General features: G+C 42.1%; 1 protein-coding gene across 1 annotated transcript; it reads left to right on the forward strand.

The window, feature by feature from the left end:
- On the forward strand, positions 1 to 12,136 carry RCN1 (reticulocalbin 1). The gene is made up of 6 exons (XM_039724973.1): positions 1 to 230; positions 4,530 to 4,723; positions 6,279 to 6,457; positions 7,001 to 7,061; positions 9,679 to 9,878; positions 10,772 to 12,136. The coding sequence occupies exons 1-6, from the start codon at positions 1 to 3 to the stop codon at positions 10,877 to 10,879; spliced, it is 972 nt and encodes a 323-aa protein (XP_039580907.1). The 3' UTR covers positions 10,880 to 12,136.
- The last annotated feature ends 8,238 nt before the right edge of the window (positions 12,137 to 20,374 follow it).

Raw genomic sequence — 20,374 nt, forward strand, 5'->3', positions numbered from 1 at the left:
ATGGCCGGCCCCGGGGCGGAGCGGAGGGCGCTGCCCGCGCTGCTGCTGCTGCTGCTGCTGGCGGCGGGCGCGCTGGGCAAGCCCATGGCCAGGCAGGAGCGGGCCCGGCCCGGGGCCGCGCAGCATGAGGACCGGCCCGGCTTCCAGTACGACCACGAGGCCTTCCTGGGCAAGGAGGAGGCGCGGAGCTTCGACCAGCTCAGCCCGGAGGAGAGCCGGGAGCGCCTGGGGTGAGCGCCCGGCCCGGGCGGGAGACGTGGCAGGGGGAGGGCCCGAGGTGGGCCCGGGGCGGAGGAGGCGGCCTGGGGCTGCCGGAGTGTCCGAGGGGGCAGCGGGGCCCTGTGCCCGAGCGGTGCCCTGAACCCCACTGAGGGACCCTGTACCCCAGAGTGGTGCCCTGAACCCCACTGAGGGACCCTGTACCCCAGAGTGGTGCCCTGAACCCCAGAGTGGTGCTCTGAACCCCAGTGTGGGACCCTGTACCCCAGAGTGATGCCCTGAACCCCAGTGTGGGACCCTGTACCCCAGAGTGGTGCCCTGAACCCCAGAGTGGGACCCTGTACCCCAGAGTGGTGCCCTGAACCCCAGTGCGATGCCTTGTACCCCACAGTGGTGTCCTGAACTGCAGTGTTCAGCATGGCCACTCCCTGTAGGCAGTGAAGAACAGTGTAATGCCCTGTACCCCACAGTGGGACCCTGTTCTCCATAGCAGTACTCCAGAGTGGTGCCCTGAACCCCACTGTGGTGCCCTGAACTGCACTGTGGGACCTGTACCCCAGAGTGGTGCCCTGAACCCCAGAGTGGTGCCCTGAACCCCGGTGTGATGCCCTGTACCCCACAGTGGTGCCCTGTACCCCACAGTGGCGCCCTGAACCCCACAGTGGTGCCCTGAACCCCACTGTGATGCTCTGTACCCCACAGTGGTGCCCTGAACCCCACTGTGGGACCCTGTACCCCACAGTGATGCCCTGTACCCCAGAGTGGTGCCCTGTACCCCAGAGTGGTGCCCTGTACCCCACAGTGGTGCCCTGTACCCCACAGTGGCGCCCTGAACCCCACAGTGGCGCCCTGAACCCCACTGTGATGCTCTGTACCCCACAGTGGTGCCCTGTACCCCAGAGTGGTGCCCTGAACCCCGGTGTGATGCCCTGTACCCACAGTGGCGCCCTGAACCCCACAGTGATGCTCTGAACCCCACTGTGATGCTCTGTACCCCCGAGTGGGACCCTGTAGCCCACAGTGGTGCCCTGAACCCCACTGTGATGCCCTGTACCCCACAGTGGCGCCCTGAACCCCACAGTGGTGCCCTGAACCCCACTGTGATGCTCTGTACCCCCGAGTGGGACCCTGTAGCCCAAAGTAGCCTGGGGGTCGAACCTCTGGGTTTCAACTTCTCTCGCACCCCGCTGGTTTTGCAAAGGAGCAGCCAGCAATTCATGCTCTGGTGTTTTTCCCTCCTACCTCTTCTGGCCCCGCAGCAATGAGGCTGGCAGAGGGAGCTGCTGGACCTGCTGCTGGAGGGCTGTGCTGCTGTGGCTCCCTGCCTCCGGGACACTTGCCCACACCACATCAGTGTCAATCGAGTTTCAACCATTCCTTCTCTACAGCTACGTTTACAAGTCCACTTGCAGCATCTTCCCACTTGTGACTTCTTCACTCACAGTGTTTCAGTTGCTATTACTTCCACACTGCTCTTTATGCAAAGCGCAGGGACCATGTCTTCCTTTACTGCTTCTCCCTCCTTTACACCAACAGGGAGCCAGATCACTAAGCTGAACTAAATTTAATAGGAGTTAAAGAAAGATCCTTGAATGTAGTTAGCATGAAGAAGGTTGTTTGAAATATCTGCATGAATCACTAAGATTCCCCCCTGCCTTCCCTTCCATAGGGAGTGGCACTTGCTAATTTTCTGTCTGGTCCTACCATTAGCAGTAGCACTGCAGCCTCACTGAGTAACCTCTTGATCCTTCTCAGAGCTGTCACTGCGTGTCTCAGTGAGTAAACAGATGAAGTGATTGCCAGAAATGGTCGACTCCATCCTCACTGTTTCAAGAAGGAGCAAAAGAAACCATGTTCTCAGCATACATGGCTATGACCTAGATTCTCATGAGTTGTGTCACCAAAATGGACATGCCCTCCTAATATTGGTCTGCATTTACTAGCACAGATTATTCAGTCAGGGATATGATTTAACAATACAGGTGTTTTTAAACAATTTTTACAAATGCTAACTCAGCAAGGGAAGAAGTTGTGACTTCATTGATGTCACTGATTGCCCTTTGGAGGGATGACACAGGCACATTAAGTACAGCCACAGTCAATAATCACCTTTTAAATGGTAAAGTGAAGTGGCCCTCTGAGGACAGGCTGTGGGGTGAGCACTGTGCATCTCAGCATCAGGGATGTGGTTCCTGTGGGGGCCTTTGGGAAAGTTTCATAACTTCCAGCATTCCCCAACCTTGTAATTTTGGATAGCAGCACACTGGGAGGTAAAGAGAGGATTAAAAAAACATCTTGTGGCTTAATAGTCATATGCTTCTTAAAAGTTTTTTTTTGAAATGATTATTGTGAGAAAACAAACATAATTAAAAAAACATCTTGTGGCTTAATAGTCATATGCTTCTTAAAAGTGATTTTGAAATGATTACTGTGAGAAAACAAACATGCAGTCTGCTGCTCTAACAAGAGTGCATGCTGCTCTATTTATAAGGCATCCTTGCTTAGGAAACGTGGCAGCACACTGGTCATCCCAATAATAACAGTAAAAAGTGAGGTCCACACAACAGCTTTTTACTTGTGCCTTTGGGAGCCTGTAGATAAGACTGTTTTATTGTCCTCATCTTCAGCTGAGAAGTGGGGTGGAACAGTGCACGTAGATGCACTGGACCTATAAAAACAGGTGAAAAGGAGAAGGCCTGAAACATTTTCTGTTACACAGTCCTGACTTTTTTCACATTGCACATTGCCAAGAGTGACCAGCATAATCTTTTGATACCTTAATGGTAGAAAAAAAATACCAGTTAAAGAAATGAAATTAAATTCATTGTGGGGAAAATCTGATGACAAATGGAGTCCATCATGCAGGGAAAGGGACCACTGGCAACCAATGGATACAGAAGAGAAAAGGTTTTCTAGTCAGTTAATCCACACACTAATTCAGAAAGGAAATTCAGCAGCCCATTTTTTACCCCATAACTCAGAAACAGCATGTTCATAAATTGAATCTGATACTATCAGACTCACACAAGATTGCTGGAAGTTTAGCAGAAGGAAGCTGCTGCTGCTATTTCAGCAACCACTTTTGTAACAAAGGCTTGAGAAGAGACATTGCTTCACTACTTGGGCAGTTCCAGTTGGCCAAATGTGGTTTCTTTGGGGAGAACCAAGATGTGGAATTGAAAAGAATGTTTAGAAGTGCAGATCTTTTCCCCTGAGGTTTAGGGAGCTCACCTGTTGAGTGTCAAGTCAGGATTTAGACAAGTCAGCTCCTGCTCTTCCTTCCCCCTGCATTCCAGTGGCATATCCATAGGCATGGCATGAGCTGGCCACTGGATGAGGCACAGGGGACTGCAGACAGGCTGCCCCTGCACCTCATGGGCAGGGTGGAGGGTGCTGATGTGCCCAGAGCCAGTCTGGATGTGCCAGAGCCAAGGTGGATGTGCTCAATTCCAAGAGCAGGCACAGAAGGCAGTTTTACAAGCTCAGCCCCAGAATGGTGGAGTTTATCAATTGCAGAGAGATTAGTTGCAGAGAACATAAATGGTACAGAGAGCATTGTCCTTTTTTTTTTTTTTTGAACTGCAGCTGTGTGCAGAATGTTTCACTCCTGCTGATTTCAACAGTGCTGGCAGCTTTACACTGGACAGAGGTTTATAGCCCAGCTGCCAGCAATGGCTGGAGACCTGCTGCAGACTTGATACTGCTTTAATGAGTAACAGGCATTCCTGGCAACACCAGCAGTACTGGTTTCCATTGGGAATGAAAGAAAAGAAACAAGTGGAGGGACAGGCATGGAAGGGGAGATGGTACTTGGTGTACATCCCCAGCATTACACACTCATATGCTCACTTCACCCTGGTGTCAGCCTGCTGGAAAGCCAAAAGAGAGACTGCAGGTGTCCACTAAGTCCTGGATTTTTGCCCTGGTTGCCTCCAGCAAGTTTGAGTACAGGCTTTGTCCTGGAGTGAAGTTGGTGTCTCCTGCTCCGAGCCAGCACAGCCACTCCTTGTAGGCAGTGAAGAACAGGAGGCACAACCTAAGAAAAAGAAAGCCAGGTATTCTCTGCTCACTAATTTTGGTTGTGCAAGTTCCCTTTGAGTTATTCATAGCAATGCTGAATAACAAATAGAGACACATTCCTCAAGATGATGTGTAAAATGCAGGAAAGCCTTAACCAGTAGGACAGCTTTAGGAGTTTGGGGCATTCAGTTTTTGTGGAAAATCAAGGGCCAGATAAAGATTATTGAAATTGGCCTGACATGCAGTTTGGTTTTCTGCCAGCTCTTAAAGATGCTGCTCTCTTTTTACAGGAAGATTGTGGATAGAATAGATGACGACAAAGACGGCTATATCACAACAGAGGAATTAAAAACCTGGATTAAACGAGTACAGAAACGCTACATCTATGAAAATGTGGCCAAAGTTTGGAAAGACTATGATCTAAACAAGGATGATAAAATTGCCTGGGAAGAGTACAAACAAGCCACATATGGTTATTATCTAGGTAAGAGAACAGATTGTATGATCAAGGATTTTTGAGATAATAAAATATGATTTCTTGCCTTGCAGTCAGCTGGAGGTTGTTGTCACATTTAGGACTCTTGAAGCTCACATTAAATTTTATAGATGCTCAGAGGTCAAAAGCACTTTTTAGTTATTTATTGCAGCCCTTTGCACATGGGTCACCAGCACACAGAAGGTTTTGAAGAGGTATCATTAAATATACTGACACAGCTGAATTAAAGCCTCCTCCAGTTAGAAATACATTATTTTTTAACATTGAAAAGGGTACTTTAATTAAAAAATAATATATTGTCTAATTAACTGTATTTGTGAATTTAGTTTCTAAAATCCTAAGTCTAGATGTTAAAAATTTAGTCTGTCTAAGCTATAGCAAAGTTGTTGATTAAAATCATTCTTGCAGAATAACATGCTTCAGACTGTGATCAACAGCAAATGAAAGTCCTTAACAAATCAGGCAAAAGAAACATTTATTAAAAAATATACCTGAATTCCTCCCACCCCCCTCTATGTTCCCTTTGCTTTATAAGTTAATGAAGGAAGAGGGGGAGAAGAGATCACTTAAGCTAAAGGGCAATGCTGACAGAGCAACAAATCAGTATTAATTGACCATTTATACTTACTGGAAATGAGAAAACAATATTTACCTACCACAGAGGCAGTTTCTAGAGCAAGCTTCCTGTAGCAGTAATAATTCCAAAGTCTACCTTCGATTTAAATGGAGTTTGTTACATTTGTGGGAGGAAATGTTTGACACGCAGTCCCTGCAGACTTATCCCTGGAACCCTTCTCAGTCCTTTGTCTTTGCTCCCTCCAAGCCCCAAGATTTGGAGAGCAGCATGGTGAGCTTGTGTTAATGGATACTTAAAATTCCCATTTGTAATTCCTGGCCCAGTCTTTTTCACCTGTGTTTGTCTCCCAACACATCAATTGTGAAATTGTTATGAGTATTTTTCATTTTTAAAGTCAGTTTAATGATCCTATTAAAAAAATTATATCAAATACCATTCCTTTTATGCCACTGAACACTCTGAAAAAATGCCATTGTTTCAAACTGAAAATAATTGTTAGGTTCCCTGTAGCAGAGGCGTAGCGCTGAGATAATTTCAGTCAGTCTGCCACCTTCTGAAACCATGTTTCCTTGGTTTGCTCTTGTTGAAACTGAAAAGTTGTGTGGATCATATTGATTCCTAAAGAAGAAGAAAACTTCTGTGAATGAAGTCTACCCCAAATATTGCCTCAGTGGTGCTTGTAAAGGCAGATAAAATCTGTAAGGGATAATCTACAATAATGCAAAATCCATTATTCTGGATTGCAACAGAAGGCTTGCTCAGAAATTTACCTCCTGCTACTGTCACCTTTAAAAATCAAACCAAGTGTTTGACCCCTGAATTTAAAACTTCATGGGGAAGAGAATTCCCATTTAGAACAACAGCTATTCTGGCAATAAACCTTTTTATTTCTTGACTCCAACAGCTTTGTTTTGCTAGTATGTTTTAAAGGAAAGCACCTCTGAGATCGTCTTGATTCGTTTGCAGAAAATCCAGAAGAATTCCAAGATGCAACTGATCAGCACAGTTTTAAGAAAATGCTGCCCAGAGATGAAAGACGATTCAAAACTGCAGATCTGGATGGAGACTTGGCTGCCACTCGTGAAGAGTTCACTGCTTTCCTGCACCCAGAGGAGTTTGAGCACATGAAAAACATTGTTGTCTTAGTAAGCAAAGCAGAATCAATGCCATTGTTTGCACTTTCATAGGTGAACTTTGAAGGCTTCTCTCACCTTTCCAGGCAGGGTTTAGAGAGAGACACACACATAATAGCTAAGTGGGGAACAAAAGGGGATGCCTTTCATGATACTCACTTGGTTTAGAAGTCTCAACATAAGAAAGACTTTTTAAGTGCCCTTAGACAGCTCCTAAATGGAATCAAGAAACAATCTTGGGGCACAGACTTAAGCCAGAATAAAAGGAGCTGCTGCTGTGCTGAGATGCAGCAGCTGAGTGTTTCATGCAAGCTGGTATCTGCCCCTAACGTAAGCAGTTCATTCATACAGGGGATTTTTTTCAACATGAAAGGCTATTTGTATATTCACTGTGTAAACAACAGTCCCACTGGATTCAGTGAGACTACATTCACTTGTGTACAGGGGCAGGTCAAGACCTCAGAATGCTGAATGATCAAAGGCAGGTAGTCAGAGCTCTCAGGTTTTTTTTTTGGTTTTTTTTTTTGATTACTTTCATGCAAAATTGTTTTCCAGGAAACCTTAGAAGACATAGACAAAAACGAGGATGGTTTTGTGGATCAAGATGAGTACATTGGTAGGTGTTGTTATTTGTTTCCTGTATAATCTCCAGTCCATTTTCCTATCTTCGCTCAAGTTTGCAGCAGCATTAACAACCCAGAGCAAACACTTCAACTGTTTTATACCAACCATCCAACCCAGAAAGTTTAGTTTCATTTTAGGTAGATAGCAACATGACCAGGAAGAGTTCCTCATGCTTCCCAGCACAAAATTCTCCTCTTGTTCTTATTTAACTCAGCTAAGAGTTATATGAGAACAAAAGAAGAGAATCTGGAATAATATTCTTCATGGCAGGGGTATTCTTTGTATATTGCACCATATCAACTGCTGTTTGAAGGCATTGTTTAGAAATGCAGGAGGGTCAGAAAATGCAATAATCTTTTTCCAAATAACTGGTTTTGGATGGTTCTCAAATATCCAAAACACCTGGGAAGCAACCACTGCAAAAAGAGAAAGTTCACCTTGTTCCTACTAGGTTTTTTTCCCTAGTTTAATTAGTAAGTAAAGCCCATACTTTTGTACTGATGATACCATTATATTTTGATGAGTTTTAAATCCAGAAAGTAGCACTAAGAAGGCATTAGTGCAAAGTTGGATGAAGCTTTCTGTTTCTAGTGGTGCTATAAAGATCACTTCACATAGAATCAGGAACAATATACACACGCTAATTAATGGCAGGGGGTTCTGTTCCTTGTAAATTATATTTAGCCCAGAAAGTGAATGCTATTCATCTATGACTGAAATAACAGAGCAGCATAATTTCCACAGTAATTTCAGTTCATTCAGTGACATTACCTACATATAATTATAAGGTAATTGTCAACATTTGTTACCATGTGAATGCTGGTTTTTCTTGTCTTCTATAGATAGGAACATAGAATGTTCTAGTCACGATCACCCCACATTGGCAAGGATGATAAAAATCAAATTGACAGGACATGTCAGTTGCTTCAAATAAACAATATAATTTGCACTTTAAAAAATGAAAAAAGAAAGTGAATGTGTTGTCTGAAGTTATCTTCCTGAGTTGAGAAAACTATGCTTAAAATATTCCTACTTTCCTTTTTCAGATGTAGTTTTTTTAAATTTTGATGAAGTTGGGATTAAGAAGCTAACAGAAAACGAAATATCTTCTTTAGTAGTTTATAAGGATCAACAAAAACAAGTCCAAAAAATTTTATTTTCTAGATGGTATATTTGCTGGGGAGATTTGCTGAAGCTTATAGAATGATCCCACCCTCCTTTCCCTTCTTTCCTCCCATTTTGTCTTTTGCAAAAGTTGGTTTAGATTTACACAAGCAGTGGAGCAAAGTGCCTGTAACAATGTTGAGGAGAGAGAACTAAATTGTCACTGTGCATGGGCAGGTAACAGAATATTTCAGGGACACTGGGGACAGTGACAATGGAGAACCTCAGCCCAATGTACACATACTGCAGGGTCAGGGGAGTTACTCCTGCCTTTGAATTCAACATTTGTTTCCCACAGATACCAGCCTGCCTCTGACCCTCACACCATCCACGTGGCTACACTTTTCCTTAGCATATCCCTGAAAACCAAATACAAAAGGCACTGGAGAGGAGAGGAGCAGTATCACAAAGCAGGCTTTAATTCTAAATAGAAGAGTGGAAGGAATATTGAGGAATTGATTGAGGAATTATTGAGGAATAAGATGAGAAGGAAAGGATTGGCCACAGTGACCAGAAGAATGACACAGACACACCACTCATTATTTGGAAAGGCCTGTGATGTAAAGCACATGTAGAAGTCAGTTGGTTTTAATAATCAGTGCTGCTCTCCTGTGTTTATGCAGAAAGCAGCTGCCACCGTGGTGTGGTCCTACCAGTGCTCCCAAAATGTAGCACAGGAGTGATGAGCAGAGCAGCTCGTGTGTGTAATCTCTGCAGCCTGTCACAAACAGTGCTCCCTCCCCAGGCACCAGTGTGTGACAAGTGCACTGTGCCTGTGGCTCCTCACACGTCCATGACTTGTGACTTCTCCATCTCTTTCTTCCTGGAAGAGTGTCTTCTACTGGAATGTGCTGCAGCACTGCATGGTGAAAAGAGAACTGATCTGCTAAGATGAATGTCTCTCACACAGACTTCTCTAAAAGCAGTACAAATGCATGAAAAGTTCCATTTAGCAATTTTTGTTTGCCTAAATTCCCCCTGTGCCTTTTTTCCTGTAATCACTCTGCTGGCTGGAGTCTGATCTTATCCACAAAGACATTTTCTGGCAGGGACAAGATAAAATGGCTGAGTTCTTGAGTTCTCCCCATGTGACTAAGCCTAGCACAAAAGCTTAAGACTGCTGTTCAGCCAAGGATCCTTAGAGGATTTTGTTGATTCTGAAATTCAGATGATGGCCTTTGAGCTCTCCTGTTCGCCCCACCAGAATTGCACAGGTATGATACAGGGTGCTGTGAGAATGGGCAGAATCACCAGCAGTGAAGAAATAGGCCTGGGAGAAGATACAGCTACTCTATCTATACCCCACATTTCTTGTTCTGTACAGAGACAATGTACAAAGAGTGAAAAGTTCAGTGCCCTCTGAGGAACACTGTGAAAATGTCTTTAGTTTGTGCTTAATTTGCAAAGTAAATAGGACTCAAGCAAGACCTTTTTTTCCCCTCCAGCTGATATGTTTGCAAATGAAGAGGGTGGACCAGAGCCCGACTGGGTGATTACAGAGCGTGAACAGTTCTCAGATTTTCGTGATCTCAACAAGGATGGAAAGATGGACAAAGATGAGATCCAGCACTGGATCCTCCCCCAGGACTATGACCATGCACTAGCTGAAGCCAGGCACTTAGTCTATGAATCTGATGTAGACAAGGTATGTAGTGTTCCAGTATTGTTTTTAAAGAAGTTATACAAGGTCTTGTGGGTTTTTAAAATACCAGCTTGCAAGAATTTATTTCTAATAACTTTTCTTTAGAGAATTGCCAGTGGATTCATGTTTCCATGCCAGTTTCAGCTGGTAGTGTTAGAGTTACAAAGTAGTAAAATACAGTTTATCAGCTCTGGAAGGGGTCTCCTGGCTTTCATTAGGTTTGATGAGAAACTATCATCTTAAACCTGGACATTTCAACACAGCAAAAATACTCTTTTTTCCTTTAAGAGTGGTCATTACTTTTGCATGTTAATATAGACTGAAATAGGAAAATAAAATTACATTTAGATACCCCTTGTACTCAAATGTTGGGGTAGCAAAACCACTCTCAGTTCTATGTTCAAGCACACACCCTTCACTTAAACACTGGCTCTGATGAGGCACAGTATATTCCAGATGGTCTTCAAAAGGGTAATGCAAGCAAAGTTGGAACCTGAAAGCCAAAATACTCTGAACACAGAAAGTGTAAACTGCTAACATAAGCAACCACCTCCCACAAAGTGCACCAGAGGATTTTTGTTTTTACAGTCAGGAAGATGAACCAAACCACTGGGCAAAACTGTGTACTAGGTAATCCACTGTTAACCTACTGTTCCTACTGCTTGGCATTACAAAGGACTTTCAGTTTGCAGTTTGACCTACCTGAAGCTTGTGGGACTTCTGTCTTTCACTGAGGTCTAAATTTCACCCACTGTGACAGCTACAAATGATTGCTGAGCCTGCAGCCTGCTGCTGTGAAGAACTGTTTCCCAGGGCTCTTGCAAGTCTGTGCTGGTGTGTCTTTGACTCAACTCTGAAAATATTCTTACAGAGGTTTGTTTTTTTTCTTCTACCAGGATCAAAAACTAACAAAAGAGGAAGTTCTAGACAACTGGAATATGTTTGTTGGAAGTCAAGCTACTAATTATGGGGAGGACCTCACCAGAAACCATGATGAGCTATGATGCAGTGGGCCACACATCTTTTCTCCACTTTACTGAAATCACCATGTCCATCCCCTCCTGGAGGGAAGATGGGCAAGGGACACTCACAACTGAATGACTTGTATTAATATTATTTTTAACATGCCAGCTTATTACCTCAGAAACCACATAGAAATAGCTTTTTACTCCTTTCACATGGTTAAATACAGTATATAGTTACTACAGTTTTATTTTTGAAAAAATTAAGAAGGTAACTTTTCTGAATAGGTTAGACCCTGACATGGAAAAAGCACTTCTAAAAACATTGCAAAGATCTTTAATAGCCAAGTATTTTCTTAAAATACCCACTTTTACCATAGTGAAATGCACCTAGGATTAGAACCCTAATGTTTAAACAGACTTAAATTATTTAGTTGTCTTTTCTAATAGCATGTAATGGTTTAGAGGTAACCCTTTGAGCCTCCTTCCTACCCAGAGAAGAGTTTGATACCAGCTTTGTCTCCACACAGTTTCTGTGTGCCAGTTGGGTCAGTGCTGCTGCAGGAGTGTCCAGCAGCCCCGTGGCTCCTGCCTCACTGTGGCCTTGTCCCTGGCATTCCCAGCCAGGGATGCAGGGTCCAGCCTGGCAGCTGCTCCTTCCACAACAGGGTCATGTACAACTGTTGGTGGGCCCTTGGCCTTGCTGCTTCCTGGGAGGAGTTGAGCCACATGGAGCATAATTGACCTCCTGCTTTTCACACTTTGCCCCAGCCCTGCTCTTGTTCACACAGTGTGAATGGCAGCAGCTCTGTGATGGAGAAAGAATGAGACATGTCAGCCCTCTGGGCCTTCTGTCTCCTCTGCCACTAAGAGGACAGATTCTTGTGGCTGAAGTTCTGGGTTTGTGTGTATATACCCATAAATACATGTTACTGAAGCAACTCTAAAGACAGCTCTCCTTCCAAAAAAGGGGGGAAGCTTTCCACACAGGTGCTTTCTTTTTTACTGTATAATGTGAGTTGTTACTTGTATATTTTTATATAACCAACTTCTCTAAGTTTGGTTGTTTTAAAACTGTACTGGTTTTTAAAAGAAGCACAATAAAATCAATACTTCTTTTTGATACTGTGAAGGTGCAATAATGGTAACACAGATTAGCAGAGAGATGATGTGAAAACCCAAACCAGGCTCTAAAGCCAGTAGTTCCCAAAGCACTGGGATGGTTATTTCGAAAAGCATCTGGATATACAGCCCCAACTGTTCTTTGTCACCTCATTAAATAAAAAGAGAAGCCAAAAAGAAGTGCAGTATATGTAGTAGCTGTAACTAGAATTTGTTCTGGACACTAACACTGGGAGATCAGGACTCCACAGCAGCATTCTCTGGGAGGTTCCTGGAAGGTTTGGTGTAAAACATCACACCCTGGTCCCATAACCATCCAGAGGGGAGCTTTGAGACTCCCAGGCTGTGAGACACTTCAGCAATTCAACATATTTGTGAAAATCATCAGGAGACGGTGCAGAACTGTGAGCTCTGTGAACAGTGTCATTTTTATAAGGTCATGGAACCATTCTGGAATATTTTACATCTTGCAGTTGAAGATAATTAAATGTAGATTGCTGAGTCTGACGGAGATTCCATGTGCTTGCACCACCACTAAGCTTTTGGGGTGCACGTCTTGTGACATTGCCAGCAATGTCTCTGAAAAATCCCTACCTCTCCTCCTAACATACAGTAGGGCAAATGTCATAAAAGTGAACTGGTTTTGCTTTTACAGTACCCTCAAGTTAAATACAAGCCTAAATGCAGTGTTATCTGGGAAGCAATAAAATTGTATCTTGGCACGTGTAAATGATTATATATTTTCTTTATGGCTTGGATTTAGAAAGGTTTATTGTACTCAATAATCCTGACAATCTTTATCAAACTAACATATTTTGCTAACAGATTTTCAGTACTCTCTATGTACTCAAATTATCTTCTGCTATTTCAGGAAACAATACCTTAAAAGACCTCAAAAAAAACGCTTGTTTCCTGTGAGTGAAACTGCAGCTCAGACTGGATACTAAGCCAAGGATTTTCACTGGAGCCCAGGGGAAGGTTGTTTGCTCACTCTTGTTGAAATTCAGTGGGAGTTGGGTGCTGAGACACTAAGCATTGTTGCCCTCAGCTAAACATGACACTTGTGAATGCTCTGTGCACCGTCCCAACAAAAAAACACATCTGTGCTTTGACAAGCAATCACATTTTCTTCCACATTACTAAATGAGTTTGGAACAGAATTAGCAAGCACGCAGGAGAAAAATCCTGTTCTCATCTTTGTTCTTGATTCCTGTTACTGCTTGGAACACAGTGGTATTTTCCAGGATAAAACTGTACTTACGTGAGTAAGAATGCTGAAATCAGAGGAGCTTTTCAAACAAACAGTAACTGAAAATTCAGATCCAGGAAAAGGTTTCCTTTTTTTCCCAAAAGAATGGTACTCGGATAGCATATATCCAGCTAGAAAAAAGGCAAACACGCCAACTAGAATGAGGTGTCAAGTTATCAAATTATTTATCAATAGTGGGTTATGGGGTCATATTAAGATTAGGAGCTTTTTTTAATAAAGCAGAGTGCAGAAGCAGTTTTAGAGAATATAAGCATCCCTGATGTGATTTCATTTTAAAGGCTCCCCTGTTTCTGCAGTTCTCCATTATGTTTCTCTTACCAACATTCAGTAATGGCACAGTACATTCCATGCTCTAAATTTCCCTTTCAAGCTGAATGCACTATGGAAGAGTAACTCCAAAAGAGACTAGAGCTTCTGGGTTTGAATTTAACACTATTTAAGGAAAGCAAACCTTTGCTAGGGGATATAACTGTTAACATTGTGATTTTTCAAGCCTAAGGTTTCTAATGGGGTTTGACTGCTCCAGAGATAACATTTTTTTTCCTAGGTAACATATTTCAACTCATATTATGAGCAAACGTTACAAAATTTTAGTGTAATGTGAAATACTGAAATGTCAGATAGCATTATTTATCTTCTTAATATGACTAAAACCATTAATTGCTGGGAGCCATACTTCATCCCAGCAACATGAAAATCCATTTTGTGCCTATCTTGTCAGTTATTGCCGATTTTCTTAATCAATTGTGACACAGTGAAATTCTGTTGGGAAATGTGTTTATATATTTCCAACTGCAGGTTCTGTATGGTAACTTATTACATAGATCCTCCATTAACTCAGTGTTTTCACCATGCCTGTGCCACAATGCATCAAAGGTGCATTTTTCTTACTTAGATATCTGGAATAGCCATTATTATTGCCCATGCAGTTTTAATTATTGGGATTTATGAAATGAGCTAAGTGGCTAATGCTCGCTGTCTTATAATTCCATTTAATGATTCAGTCAGGTTGAATCTGTCTCCTATTCCAGTAAAAGGGACTGTGCAGAACTCCCTAGAGAAAGGAGATCACAGCCCATCCTGCTCCCATTACACGAGTACCTTACAATAGTTGCAGAATGTTTTATTATTTGCTGTGCAGAAGCTGATCTTGATCCCAGTGAAGTTATCATGAACTCCTAGTTCTAAGGAGTATAAGAACTACTCTAAGGCCTAGTATAAGGCCTTGGCCACCCAAAGGCAAGCAGAACAATGGGGTGGTGGAACTGAAGGTCAGAAATAACCCTACAACCATCACATCCTGATCTTACTGCTACTGAGCACTAACATCAAGGAATTAGACTGGTTCATGTTCCTGTGAGATGGTTAGGGTGTAAGTCTGGTTCATGGAAGGCAGCGTGTAAAGTCTTAGTGGTCTGCTCAGGGAGCCTGAAGCATTTTATTGAGTCATGGTGGCATCACCCTTAGCAAATGAAGTGAGTTTTACAGAGTGACAGAAGGATCTACAAAAAAAGATTTGACAGCAAAGAATTTTGCAAAACCTGACTTGGTCTATAGCCAAGCACTTGGAAGCATCCACCACTTCTCTTTTCATGGCCCCAGTCTAGTTGTGCTGTGTTCCATTCAGAGTGTCCAGCAAGCAGCATATTAACCATTTCCACTAATCTCAGAGGGAGAATTGAGGATTATTTCCCACTGAAGTTTCAGGCACCACTAAGGCTGATGTCCCTGAGTGCTATACAGATTGATAATCTATATTATAGACAATATCTATATTATATAATCACCAGTCATGGTGAATTTCAAAGCAACCTCAGAAGAAGAACGTACCAGCTTTCCCCAGTATGAAACTGAGCAAGGGGCACACACGTGCAGGTGGCACAACAGCCAATTTCACCCCTGCATCTGCCTCTCCACAGGATAAAGGAACAAACAGCATTTCTTCACTGTGGCAGTGACAAGGATGCAATGGTCCTGAGCATGCATTACTGTTCCCATTGATGAGTAAGGGATAGCCAGCCTCAGCACAAGTGTTGGCTCTGAGGGCAGCAGAGCTCTGTTTCATATACTGCATATTAGCTGTTTTCCCTGTGGAAGAATTTATTTCATAATCATAAAGGGTCCAAAAATGGCTAACTTGAAGTTTTACTATTTTTAAATGTTTCTTAGTTGGCCTTATTTGTGAATTTGGTCACATTTGTGGTCTGGAACTAGCACATACCTGAAATTCCAGAACAGCCGTATAGAACAAGTCATGGGACAATCCCAAATCTGAATACTAATTAGAATGAGTACTATTAGAATCTGAGTACTAATTAAGGGGGACACATACATTAGAAATGACAAAGTTCATTTATCATTTCTCAAAGTTCAAATATCATTTATCAAAGTTCAAATATCAACAAGAATTTAGATATGCATTGAGATGTGTAGGAAATTTTTTTAAATATGGGAATAGCCTGACAGCTTTTAAAAAAGGACCAATGGGAGTACTAATGATGAAAAATTAGTATAGCTTTTGAAAATGTACCTTGAAGTAATTACTGTACTTACTGAACTCCCAGGAGCCTGATGTCCTCAGGGCTTCTCAGGACATATCTCCTGTTTGGATAAAAGTCAGAGAATTTAATGTTTCAGGAAGAAATAAAAGTGGGGATGAGCTTTGATCATTAGATCAACTGTAAGGTAACACAGACATACAGAACACAGTACTGATGAGATGGACAAGTCAGAGATATCCCCCCAAATTACTCCTAATTTAAATTTAAATATGGCTTTCACTGCATCACACAGGTTACTGGGACACAAAAGGAAGGCATTCTTGTTGAGAACCAATCAAATGACAATTGCAACAGATTTCAGATGGCTAAAACTTCCTGAAATCTTTACATGGTAACATGTAAAGGTAGGTGAGACATTTTAAAATCATAGGAAGCATGTTTTTTAAAGAGTGGATTCACAAGGAAATTCCACAGGCAGCAGGAATGAAGCAAAAGGAGTGCTGGAGAGGTATCCTAGAGGTATCCTTCTCTTCATTCCTGCTCTTACTTTAACATATTTGGCATCAATTTTTTGCCTTTTTTGTTTTGTCCTTAAGTTTTAAATTCAGTTAACAGTACAGGTGTAACATTTCTGGGAGCCCCCAGACCTCCCCAAATCGCTGATAACTGACAACTTTTAATTGTTTTCTGCCAAAGAAATGAAGTTTTCATAGCTATTACATCTGTTCCAAACTGGATACAGCAAACTATAGTTAAACGATCAATCAAAGAAACTCCACAAATGCAAGGGACTAAAAAAAGTATGATTCCATTACTCCCATATATACTTATATCTAACCTGAAACAGACTTATTTAGGGTTATACTGAATTGGAATATTTAGTTTACTACAGAATAATTTATAAGTTAGCTCTATACCAGAAAAGTATTTGTATACTTGCAGGCTAGAGAGTACTGTTTTCTTGGAGACATTAAATGCAGTAATTTACACTTGAGTTTAGTCAAACTGCCAAATGTTTCATGGGTCTTTCTATAGGGTAAGCTGCATGACTTATTCTTGAGCTAACATTCAAACCCCACGGCTCTGTGCCAAGGCTGCCTACTCAGCTTCTTAATAAAAATGTCTATTTTAGATCAGCTCTATGTGTGCTGCGTGTTCTGGGCACGGAGTTTGGCAACTTTCAATCATCACAAACCTGTTTTGAAATTATTTCAGTATCAAAGGACCTTTGCAAAGCCTTGCAGTAGCTTTACAGGACAATTCTGTAAACATCTGAATAGATAATTTATTTTTCCTCTTTTTGCAAAGAAATCCATTTTCTGCACTTATTATCCCAAAGCTGGTAAAAAGTAAACTTGCATACAAGATGTTAAAATAGGTCCTTTGGGATAAGGAGCTTGGGGAATAAGGTAGATTTTCCCCTGAATCAGACTGCATTCATGGTCCAGCTTTACGGAGAATTTTCTAGGCATGTAGCTGTGATGTAAATAAATATTAGTTTAATAGTGGGAACCAGTGTCCAAAATGCAGGCAACAGGGACAGGTAGGGCCCTTCCACTGTGCCTTCAGAAGGTCTAATTATGGGTGCATAAAGCAGCCAGTGCAAACATCCCCTCTTTGTATTCCTGCATCCCTCATAACACACACAAACACTGCTGAAATGAAACAGGCAAGATGAAGGGCAATGAGAAACGACATGAAATACTGCCTTTAAAATCTACTTTATTCAACTGGAAACAAAACATTTTAAAAGGTGATAATGCTCTAAAAGCTATTTAACTCACCAGCCAAATCAAACTGACCAAAATCTAATTTATTCCTTGTCTTGTTTAGCAGATGCTTAAAAGATCAATAAAGTTGTCTCTGTAGATCGACATGAAATATTAACCAGCCTGAGTGTTCTGAAGCTTTTTACAACATATTCAGCCTCATTAAACATTAAGCAGCCTTGAAATATAAATATAAAATAACTATCAGCTTCCTATCCTTCAGACACAGAACAAAGGTAGCTCAAATGTGGGAAGCATGAGGAAAATATATTAAATGAACTGGGAATTCACAGAGAAGTTAACTTAGGAAGGCTGTCAGTACAAATTGGCTCAATCAGATACACTTTACCATAAGGAAGGAAAATATTGTAAGATCAGGAGGATATCTGCTATGGAACACAAGAGTAGTGTGGCATTTATAGCATGACAAATTAATAGAAATAAATCTCTGACCACAACGAATCTGGGGCCCAGTTGTTTATACCCCAGCTCCTTCCACCCCTCGGACTTGCTGTAAACCCCCCGTTCAGTGAGAAAGGAGCCCTCTTTTCCCTGCTTTTCACCACTGCCTGCTATGTTCACAAGATCTGGGCAATACAGCAGAAAGGAGTTTCAGGTTCACTAAAGGGAAATGTCAGCTTTGCAAATCACTGAAAGTAACCGGCCATAGACTGTCAGAAGAGGTCAGTGAGACAGTGAGGTTATTGTCAGCACAGAGCTCAGGCCTGCAACCCGAGCTGTGCCCAGAGCTGACACACAGCACAGCAGCACAGCCCTGCCAGGGTGTGCAGACCAACTAATTGAGCTCAAAATGCTGTTTAATTTTAAAAGATGCAATTAAAATATGCAATACGTAATACATGTTTATATATGCAATGTGCAATAGATGCAATAGGCAATTAAAATATGCAATGTATGTTTATTACCTGTTTCTCCCATTTATCTGCTTGCTTTAATATTACAATTGCTTGCTTTAATGTTAGAATAAAATCCAAACGCTCAGCATTGCTGAATCTGCCAGGGTTTACAGAGAAGCTTTGAAAGTTGCTTTCTTACTGCTACTTCTTGTCCAGCACTGGTGTCAGAGCAGACATGCCAGGGCTGCAATTCCTTGCAGCCACCCCCTCTCAATTTGGCAAGAAGTGAAACTGCATGGGATTCATTCCCCTGCAGACAGACAAGATTTGGTAAACTCTACAGGGAGCTGTTAAGTTCAAATTCTCTACTACAGCATGAAGGTAGGAATGTCATCAATTAGTCAGGGCAAAAATCATCAGGAGTTGAGAATGAAATCAAGAAACTAATTTGGTACACTTAGAGCCAAAAAAAAAAAGAATATAGGTATTTTTTAATTTTTGCAGCATAAGCAAGACAGCAGTGGGCTCACATAAAGAATAAGTGTATCAGACCATTAAGAAGTGATATCAAATAGCATTTGACATTGGGCTATTTTTGCTGCATTCTCAGAATAGAAATGAAAGATACTTTTTCATTCCACTGCATTACACCATATTTTTATACTTTCTCCACCTGTATGCCATGATGCTAAAAAGCATTGGTTTGAGCAGCATCAAACCAAATATTTTACACTTACTTGCATGCTGAAATTTCACATGTGCTTTGTAGGCAGGATTGCACTATCTCCAAACATGTGCTTTACAATGAAATTAAAAATTATGTGTAATGGGAAAAGATTGCACACACTGTGAGCAAAACTTTACGTCAAAGGGACAAATTATTGCCAACTGGAACAGGCTTGTGGAGGCAAGCAAAGCCTCAGAGCTCCTGTACCTTCTGCACCAACCCTCCCTGCTTCTAGTAAAACCCAGAACAATCCCACATAGCCTTTGGTTACCTAAGTGTGATGAAATTGGCATTAAGGATTAGGGTGGAACAAGCAGATGGGGATGGACAGACAGCAATAGTACTGTGAGGGGAGGGGAATTTTCCCTGTCTCCTGCTCTCCAATCAAACCTGGAAATCAAGCACAGATGAAATCTGCTTGGCTTTCGGTGCTTTGCTTCCCTTAAAAATCTGAGTAACATTAAAATCAAAATGAAAGCCAAATTTACTGTAAAAGTTTGCTCAGTCAAGATCTATCTGCTTTCATCAAGCTGCACTTGCACTTCTCTTAAATATCCATCCAAACCCAGTTTCTGGAGTGCAATCTTTGAAGACTTGCAGGTTCTTTTCATACAAGGCCTCACAGCTCAGCCTTTTAGCCAGGCAGTCCCTCATTATTTATAACTTTATTACTACAATGGGGTTTTTTTCCTGAATGCACAGCTCCCAGCACCACTGCAAAGCAGAGCAATAATTCATTCCCTCCAGTCCATCCAGTGCCACAGGTCTCATCTTCACTCCCAAAAATCCTCACAGTTCCCAAGATGGCTGATCTCTCACCCAGTGCTGAAAGTTTTATTTCTCTTGTTCACCTAAGTTATTTTTTTAAAGGCCAAATACAAGCTAAAAAAATGTTCATGTGCTTCCATGCTGCTCCTCATATTTCAGAGGGTTTTCTAAATTTCTAGTTAGGTCCCAACGCTGTCCTCAGCCACAGCTGGGAAGGATGTAATTGCCAAGCAGCACATTAATTATGTTTCCTCCATCAGCAAGACTAAACAGAGAGCAAGAAATGAAGACCTAATAGAGCAATTGGCATTGCAGAGAGTGGGGAGAAAGAAACTTCCTCAGACTCCCACCAGCCCCATCCAGGGTGTTGAACTCAGGCTGTGCATTCCCCCTCTGCCTCCACCCCTGTGCTTTCCTTTCTCTTGGGCTGTAATTTCTTCAGCAATCTCTTCTGGTTCAGCACTGCTGCAGTGGTTAGGGCAGTGAAATTATGCCTCATGACTTGGATTCCTAAGAATTACAG

The sequence above is a fragment of the Passer montanus genome, unplaced genomic scaffold (assembly GCF_014805655.1).
Source record: "Passer montanus isolate IOZ18808 unplaced genomic scaffold, ASM1480565v1 scaffold54, whole genome shotgun sequence".
Lineage (NCBI taxonomy): Eukaryota > Metazoa > Chordata > Aves > Passeriformes > Passeridae > Passer > Passer montanus.